Source organism: Mesitornis unicolor, unplaced genomic scaffold, assembly GCF_000695765.1.
Source record: "Mesitornis unicolor isolate BGI_N332 unplaced genomic scaffold, ASM69576v1 scaffold8591, whole genome shotgun sequence".
NCBI classification, from domain to species: domain Eukaryota; kingdom Metazoa; phylum Chordata; class Aves; order Mesitornithiformes; family Mesitornithidae; genus Mesitornis; species Mesitornis unicolor.
The window spans coordinates 648-9,716 of NW_010164481.1; the positions used below are offsets into that span (position 1 = coordinate 648).

General features: G+C 44.5%; 1 protein-coding gene across 1 annotated transcript in view; it reads left to right on the forward strand.

Moving 5' to 3' along the window:
- Positions 1-719: 719 nt before the first annotated feature.
- Positions 720-9,069, forward strand: part of PTDSS2 (phosphatidylserine synthase 2) — a gene marked incomplete at its 5' end in the record, with an annotated part of 9,269 nt that continues 919 nt past the window's right edge. Inside the window, 4 exons of the mRNA XM_010194334.1 lie at positions 720-838; positions 1,348-1,462; positions 3,811-3,956; positions 8,981-9,069. The exon at positions 8,981-9,069 is cut by the window's right edge and continues 124 nt beyond it. Coding sequence (XP_010192636.1) covers positions 720-838; positions 1,348-1,462; positions 3,811-3,956; positions 8,981-9,069 — 469 coding nt within the window. The remainder of the gene's footprint in view (positions 839-1,347; positions 1,463-3,810; positions 3,957-8,980) is intronic.

Here is a 9,069-nt window from a genome sequence, read left to right on the forward strand (position 1 = left end):
AGAGTTTACAGCTGTGGTTCTTGGTTATTTCTTCTTTGTTTTTTTTTTCCTTCAGTACAAGCTCTTCCCCGAGCTTGTAATGATCTGCCACGTGGTTACATTTAGAAAAGTCAATGCATTATGTATAAAGACATCAAACAAAGCTGGTTTGCCTTCAGAAAATCTTAGGGAATTAACTCTGTGCTCTGCCCCTTTGAATGTGGAGGACAGCGAGGGGGGGTTTTTTCAGCTCAGGAGCTCCATTTCCAGAATTAACACTTAGCGATAGGACAGAGCATGGGGAGAAATCACTTGTTTAATTTCACATCCCGAGCCTGCAGATAAGTTATTTCTTTGGGAGGCAACCTGAAGCTTTAAGAGTATGGTAAGTTATTGGGCACAGTAAAACCCAATCCATAGGAACATATTCAGATCTTCTTTTTGTGTGTGTGTTTCTAAGGTTCTCACTTAACAGAGTGGACCTGAGCTGGTAGTAAGCGGGCAGAGGTCTGTTCTGTAGCAGCTTTAATCCAGCAGAAGAGAAATTCCAGCCATCATCTGCAAAACACTTTCTGCTTTAGTTGAGTAGGCGTGGGCAGCTGAGCATCTTCCTCTGGGCAGTTCATCCACCTCTTTTCTCTGTCTCTGGTGACTGAGGGCGTCTGTGTACCTGTAATACCTTCCCTTTTACAAGCTTGAGTGTTTCTTCTCCAGCTTGACTGTGTTTTTTCTCCTTTCAGTGGATCATGGACGTGATCTTATGTAACGGATTAGGAATTTACTGTGGGATGAAGACTTTGTCGTGGCTTTCTTTGAAAACATACAAATGGCAAGGACTCTGGAACATTCCTACATACAAGTAAGTTGGTGTAGAAGGTGACTCTGCCGGCAGTACCACTGTGCAAAGTTTGGGCACATGTTAAAAATAGTGGTTGTTGAGGGGTTGTTCTGATGGGGTTAATGTGAACTGAATAGTTCATATGTGTTTAGATGATTCGCATATCTAGTAACTTATCGCTGACTTAATTACTTTGTAGTAATTGGGACAATGAAACTTAACATTTAATAAATCCCTTGTAGTCTTGTACCAGTAATGAACTGTCCTTTTCAGTACTGCGTCTTTGCTGAGCAAAGCAGAGCTGAGGAACTGCTTCCTGCAGTGAGTGTGGTATATTAAAATTTAAACCAACAGTCTGAATAACAGGCTTCTCCCTAACTCAGAGTGTTGAGCTCATTAAGTAGTAATTTTAATGGAGTAAATGGAGGCGTTTTGCATACGTGAATTGGTGTCTCTAATGGAAATGTTAGTAGATGTCTCTTATGTGCCGTTTCTTACTATTGCAAGAACATGCTCTGCTTTTTTTTCAGAGGTAAAATGAAGAGAATTGTCTTCCAGTTCACCCCGTACAGCTGGGTCAAGTTCGAGTGGAAGCCAGCATCCAGCTTGCGCAGATGGCTAGCAGTCTGCGGCATAATCTTTGTAGTAAGGAAACTTCTCTGTCTTCTCATGTCTCTATAATTTGACTTATTGTTTTATAATGCTCGAGCAGGTGTGCAAACGGTACCTTAGGCTGAAACATGGTGATGATTCTTTAGTTGAGGCTGGAAGAGATCACTTCCGAGTCCTGCAGAGAAGGTGTCTGTTCCCATCTCTCAGATTAGTTGCATTAATACTTGTTCTTGCTTGCTGAACAGTGCTGGTTGGCAATGTGAACAATATAAACTATGATCAACGCATAATTCAGCAAGTAACTGCTGCTACCAAAAGCATTGGCTTTGGGAGAAGGTGGTTTTTTTCTCTCGGTCTTAAGCAGATACACATCACAGTACAGTTGTAACCAAAGCCTCCAGCTCCTGTACATTAGCTGTGGGCAACATAGGGCTCCTGAAGCACACAGTTTTGCCTCAGGTAATATTTTTACACAGACTTAAATAATTCAAGTATCCTAGATTTTTTAATTTTTATGTTTGAACACATAGCACATGATCCTGTTAACGGCATCCAGCTTGACCGCTTCAGGGAAAGTAGCTCCTCCATTTAGACAAAAGAGAAAGTTGGCCTCTCCAGCAGTCACAGCACACGGGCAGTCTTCCTCCTTCATCCAGCCATCTGTGTGGCTGAAATCTGTGTTTGGGAACGCATCATCTTGAATTCGGAACTTCCATTTCAGTCACAGGGGTTGCACATGACACTGACAGGGAGGATGGACCTGGCAGCTTTAAGTGCCTTCTCCTCACTCCTGCCTCTGGGCAGCTGCAGGACTTTGGCCTTTGTGCTCTCCATGGGATGTCACTTAGCTTTGTTTAGAGCAACTCATTTCAATTCAACAGCTGTGAAGTTTAACTAAGAAAAATAATCTTCACAGAATCACAGACCGTTAGGGATTGGAAGGGACCTCAAAAGCTCATCCAGTCCAATCCCCCTCCCGGAGCAGGAACACCCAGATGAGGTTACACAGGAAGGCGTCCAGGCGGGTTTTGAATGTCTGCAGAGAAGGAGACTCCACAACCTCTCTGGGCAGCCTTGTGACACTTCTAGTGGCTCCAGAGACAGTGAGCATTGACCAGTTTCTGTATTACTGCCATGGTGCAAGATGTAACTCTGGGTGTTTTTAGCAGTTGCTAGAACAGCATATCTTGAAGCATCTTGAAATATGTGGAATATGAAATCCGGTGGTGGTTTACGTTGGGGTCTGTCCAGTGAAGGTTTGCTGAGTGGGATACATGAGTCAGCTTGGCAAGCCACTGCCACTCCTCTGCCTCTCACAATAACGCTGCATTTTATGCTGATGTCAAATTGCAGACATGAGCCTGCCCCAGGAACAATGCGCTGTCTGTAAGCGAGCAAGCGGCGTTCAGCAGCGCCTGCAACGAGTGCCAGGCAGTTTGCAAACTCAGTCACTTGGGCACAAGTTCACATCACCTGATTTCCACCACAGGAAACATTTTGCCAAGTCCTCGCATCACAGCAGGCTTGCTGAGGCTCCCATAGTCGATGGGAGAAGTGAAGTAAATGTGCCTGCATAAATAAAATACAATGTTCCTCCAGTTACTGTGTGCGTTCTCCCAGCTTCTTGCACTCTGAAGGAATTGGAGTTTAGGTGCTGGAGCAGATTTTGCAACCAAGAGATTCCACTGCATTTATACTAGTCTTTGGTATAATAATGTTTCTTTCAGCAAAGCCCAGCTTCAGCTGACAGTTTATAAGCAGCTTCAGGTATTGGCCCGCTGTTTTGGATTAAAAAATGTTTAATGCCGTTTGTTATCTTTTTTTATGGAAGCCAGAAACTTGTGTCTGCTTGCTCACTTAATCACATTGCCACGGCAGCTCACTTAAAAACATTTTCTATAAATGCATAACCAATTCCCCAGAGATGGCTTTGGCAGTGAAATTTGCGTAACTGCATTTAAAAAAAAAGAAGAGAAAACCCAAAAACCCACACTAACCCAAACCCGGGATATGTTGCTTATGCGTCTTGTTATTTCGGGATTCCCTCAGTCAGATTTTAAATGGCAGTGAAAGGACAAGGGGTTGTTTTTTAGGATTTGTAAGGAGTTCTGCAAGGTACTTCAAACTCACAATCGGAGGCAGTGCTTGTCCAGGTTTCTGTTGTGGTTTTTTTAATACCCCTTCCAACACACAGAAAAAAACTAAAAACCCAACTGTTTCTGGTCAATATTGCAGCTGATGATGCTCAGTGATACAAAGTGGGACTTTGTGGGTTTAAGAGAAATGCTGGGGGGAGTTGGTTGTGCAGGGCGAGAGGGAGATTCCAGTCTTCGTTCAGTGAAGTCTTCTGCTGCATGTAATTAAAATGTCCTTTTTCTCAGTTTTTATTGGCAGAGCTGAACACATTTTACTTGAAGTTTGTCCTTTGGATGCCACCAGAACACTACTTGGTCCTGTTACGACTTGTCTTTTTTGTCAACGTGGGAGGTGTGGCTATGAGGGAGATCTACGACTTCATGGATGACCCGTAAGCCAGTCCTCTTGTGTGTATACCATGTCAAGCTTCACTTGCTTTGTTTTGAATTTGCTACAGCTTGTTGGCATCCATTTCAGGGCAATAGTTCAGCTTGTCAGGGACACAGAGACCTAATCCCAAAGCATCTGCTTGGTGTTCATTTGTTTTGGAGGTAAAATTCTGACTACATCTGGTTAGAGAACAGCTATTGTTAAGGGTATTCTCTGTGCACTGTTTTTAACCTCAGGTTTTTAATCAACGATCACTCTTTTGAGAATGCGATGCGTAAATTATCTGGAGTGCCGCTGGCTTGTGGGCAGAGAGGTACTGAACTCCACTTTCAGCTTGAGAGCCAGGAACTACAGTCCTTAGATGTACCTTATAAGGACCCAGACTAAAACCCAAATGTTTCTTAAAGGCGCCTCTTTTCTTGAGCTATCTTCCAGCTGCTCCCTGGTCCTTTGGAGCTCTCACGGCATCCTCTAGCAGATCAGAGGACCCTTTGTAGCAAAGTGAAGTGCACCCATACACAGCAGTGCATGTACTTTCAGACTGCTCCTACTTAAGCATCACATTTGTCCTCGCTGCTTTTATTTTTGCGGACCATGTAAGACCTGAGAAAGCTTTGTTCTCAAAAAAATCACATTTTCTTTTAAGTTTTAGTAGTAATGTCACAAATTGCCTGAGCGCACATCTTAAATCTGTGACAACATCTGGCTTCAAGGGATGTTCATTGCCTGTCACTGACCAACGCAAAAAGTGTCTGTGTTCAGAATTTAGGGTTCCAACACTCTGTGAAGATCAGTTTCCCTTGCAAGGCTTTGACTCCTAGAGCTGGGAAGAAGGGTCAACCCACATTGCTTAGTCGGATTTCAGGATATTCAGCAGTGGCCGACTGCCCCTGCCTTTGGTGTCGGACCTACTGGTTTGGGACGTGCCTCCAACTCAAAGGTAAGAAGAGGTCTCTGCATCTCACTGGTGAGCTCCTCTCCTTAGCACCATTCACAATCTTGTGTTTGGGTTGGATAAACTCCTTTGCCCTTCGTTCAACCGCATGGCGTAACACTGAAATTTAGGAGAATCGCCAGTCGCCGGTGCCTCACTGCTGATTATTTGTTGCCATTCTTTCCACGAGCATCCAGCAGACAGAGGCTCTCATCCCGAGCTGCATGTCTTCATCACTGCCACCACCTCCTACTGTTCTGTTTCTCTTGGTGGGTGAGGTGAATAGTCCCCTCGCTTCCGAGGTTCATGCCTCTGCTTGATGCACCACAGAGCTGACCTCATCAGGCTGTTCATGGAAAATGGCAGAACTGACTATCTGTTCTTACCCAGTATCTTCTCTGCAGAGGCTTTCGAAACTGGACTTCAGTTCCTTTGTGCATTTTGGGTCATCCAAGCAGAGCTGATTACCCCCGTTTTAACTTAGCTGAGTGTGTTTTCACTTGCACATCAGTTTGAACCAAGGAGCTGTTTTGGATTCTTCCTGTTGTGTTGTAGGGAAAAGCTGCTGGGGAAGATCAGGCTGTACCAGAGGCTCCCAGGTAACAGCACATGAGAAACCTTCGTAACCTTTTTATTTTGGAAACTCAACTTCTTAGTGGACAAAGGCTGGAATATTCCATTGACCTTCCTTGTCAGAAATGTGGCTCCTTGCCTTGTCTGGTAGTGATGGGATTCTGTGAGATAAACTGATGAGATCTCTTCAGCTAACCTTGCAATATTTAGTCTAGAAAGTGGTGAAGTTCAAATATGAATTACTCTTTTTCTTATTCAGGATGCTTAGTAACTGCAGACAGTTCTAGGGCTTTGCTTGCAGGAACTTGGGCTGAGCGTGGTGAAAATAAAATATCTAGAATTGAAGTAGTCCAAGAAGATGTGTGGTTCTTGAATCTGTTCTCCAGCGCTTACAAACCACGCTCCTATTGTGATCGAGTTGCTTGAGTTCTTGAGGACTGGCTATGTGAAGTGTTCCTGACCAGAATTGTGTTGGTGTAAAAGACTGTAGCATTTGACCGTGTCATATATTCCAGGTTTCTAGTCAACTCTCTTCCAAGGAGTCTGCATTGAGGCCGTGAATTTTAATCTCATTCATCAAATTAAAAGATGACTTTTCTTTAAAACCTTTTATGAGTAGAAGGGCAGGAAACCAACTCTCTTCCTTGGCAGCTTTAGGTTCTGCGCAGCTCTTCTGTTGGGGTTGCCTTTGATTCTTTGTCAGCGTGCTGTCAAAAGCTCATGAAAGGAAACCACGGCAGGTGAGGAAGCAGATCAGCAAAGCAGAAAGCTGACCTAGTCATCTGAACAGCTTGAGTTCACAATGAGAGTCTCGCAGCTTCTTTTTTTCTCTCTGTCCGTGTGTTAAGGCTGGTTTCTGCCCATTTAATCTGTCATACCAGATGAACCACCTGAAGCAGTTTCTGAAGCACTTTCATCTGAGTTGGTCTGGGGAGTGTGCTTTAAAATGGAATGCACTCATCTGCGTCAGCAATAACCTACACTTGATTTACACTGGAATAAAATATGGTGGAAGTATTTGGACAATTTTTTGTAGTTTGAACTTAATGTATTGGTGTCAGATATGACTCTTGGGCCTCATGGTAAAGAAACTACGTGTTTTGTGTGCTTGACTTGCAACGAGTCCCCAGGATTCAGGAGAGGAAAGAGAAGCTGTTTGCCCTCCACACATAGATCCCTTCCCAGATACTGAGGATCCAAGGGAGTGCAGTGGAGCAGGTACATCTGAACAACAGGAAAACGCCTGCTAAAGGGAGGATGCTCTCCTCAGTGCAGCTGCTGGCATTTGATGGGAGGAGGGGAAGAGAAACTGGGAGCAAACGTGCCATGGCAGCTCCCTCTGCTGCTGGAGATGCCTGGAGCCTGTTGCAGTGTGTGAGCGCTGGGCAGCACCAGCCGGAGGAGGCAGGCTTGGTTCTCTGCCTAGCAGAGGGGAGTGTTAGGATTAGGAAATCCTAATCAGGGATTCGTTAGGTGGCTTTTCTTTCAGCCACTGCATGGTGAAACCAGCAAGAAAATGTGGCCCAGGTCGAATGTCACGGGGTTTACTAAAGCAGGAGTCCGTACATTGCAGCAGTCGGAGACCAGACTAGGATTTCCCCTTGCTGCAGTGCCCCAGAAGTGCAGCAGAGGTCATCTTAGCACAACCATCTCTCCCTCCCCAGCACACTGCAGCTTTGGCACCTCGCTTTGCTCCCCATCTCCTCTGCCCTGCCCCAGGAGTTCTGCCACTTCACACCCAAATTCTTCCTGGATGAGTTTCACTTCACGTCTCGCGCTGTGGTAGGAAGGAAATAACTCAGTAAAGCTGAAGAAAAGAGAAAGGTAGGAAAATGCACTTCAGAATCCACTGTGGTTAAGTGAGAGGGCAAGGTCCTCTGCGGAGTAGATGCTCTCTGTGATTCAAGCAGAGATGCAGAATAAAGAATATAAGAATAAAGGCAGAATGAGGAACATCAGAAAGCAAAAAGAGCAGCGACCTCTAAGTTTAATTGGTGGTGTTTCTGTTCGCATGGCTTATCTTGGGCATCTTCACAGCCCTACTAATCAGTTAACGTAGCAAGTTTAGGGCTAACAGGAAGGTGCACCAAAAAGCTTTTTTGTGTGTGTGGGTTTTGAGTAAAAGATACAATGCAAAGGCTGTTGAGAAGAGTTGGGTGTGTGTGAAACAGATGGTGATTATGGTGGTTGAGTGCATCGCTTTGCTTAAGTTCAGTCTTCCTTGATTTGAATCAGTTGGATTTCAAGAAACATTTAATTAAATCATGCCTTTGGAAAAAAAAATACAACTTCTAGTAGCTTTCTCTTGGTTCTTTCCTCTATCGGGAGTAAAATCCCATTTTAGATGTAGAAGATGAGTGATGCAAGAGCAAAAATGTAGTCTACCAAGCGGGAAGTGATGTACTTGGCCGTGCTGTTGGATAGCACATCTGCATGCACCAGTGGTGCTGCAGTGGGCAGGATTCCGTGGCAATCCAACATATAAAAACAGGGCTTGTTTGTTCCCCAAACAGAGCCCCATTGGCTTATCGACATATGAGTCATCTGGGCTGTCAGGTCAGTTAGCTGTAAAAATGTCAAGAAATGACGTGAACAGAGCAGGTCAGGGAGTGGAGGATCTTGCTGGTTTAGGTCAAGCAACTCACTCGGGTTTCTGGCATAGGCTGTTACCTGTGAGGGTGATGAGGCTTCCTGCAAGGCAGCCTGGAGGTATTTTGTATTAGTGTATTTCCCACACAGGAACAGGTTGTGCAATGGTGCGTTTTCAGTCTCTCCTCCTGCAAGCAGAGCCTCTGAAGAGATGTCTTGATTCTGCTGCAGCTCCATTTCTGCTGTTGCTGATTGATGAGCCCTTCACTGGACTTGTACACAGCACTGCAGCTTCTCATTGACCTGTCTGGTGCTGCTTAAAAACAAACCCTGGGGATTAAATATTAATCATATGTTTGCCCCAAGGTTGCCTTGTCCTAGAAGTGAAACACTGTCCTTGTGTCTTCCAGTATCTTGCCTCTTTGTTACTAAGCTTGTTTCTTCTAAAGCCTGTTCAGAGATCATTGGCAGCAGCTCACTGAATACCTTTTTGGGAAGAAAGTAAGTTTCGGAATGCAGTTATATAGGAGTTAAATGTAGTGAGAGCAGTGTAACTTGATATTTGCAGAGGAAATCTAGGAGTGGAGCTCATATTTCATACTGTACCCTGAACCTCAGCTGATCTCAGGCTGGTCAGATGTGCTGGTTTCATGTGGATTTACCAATATCCTGGAAATGGGGATGCTTCCTTGCATCACGTGATGATGAAGTTGAACTTTTCACGTATTTTCATGAGCCTCTGAGAGGAAACTCAAGTAACACCTACATGAAAGTGGTCAGCCTCAGTACCTGTGTGATCCAAACTTGACCTTTTAGAATTGTGCAAAACTGAATGAAGTTATTATCCCAGCCATGTTGTTATGAATGTGTCTCTGAATGCTTCATTTGCACAGCAATAGCTTTGTTTTATCTGTCCATTTATTTTGGAGGAAGTTCCATAAGAAACTGGGTCAGCAGGCCTGGCTGGTTGCTGCTATTACTGCCACGGAGTTTCTGATCGTCGTGAAGTATGATCCTT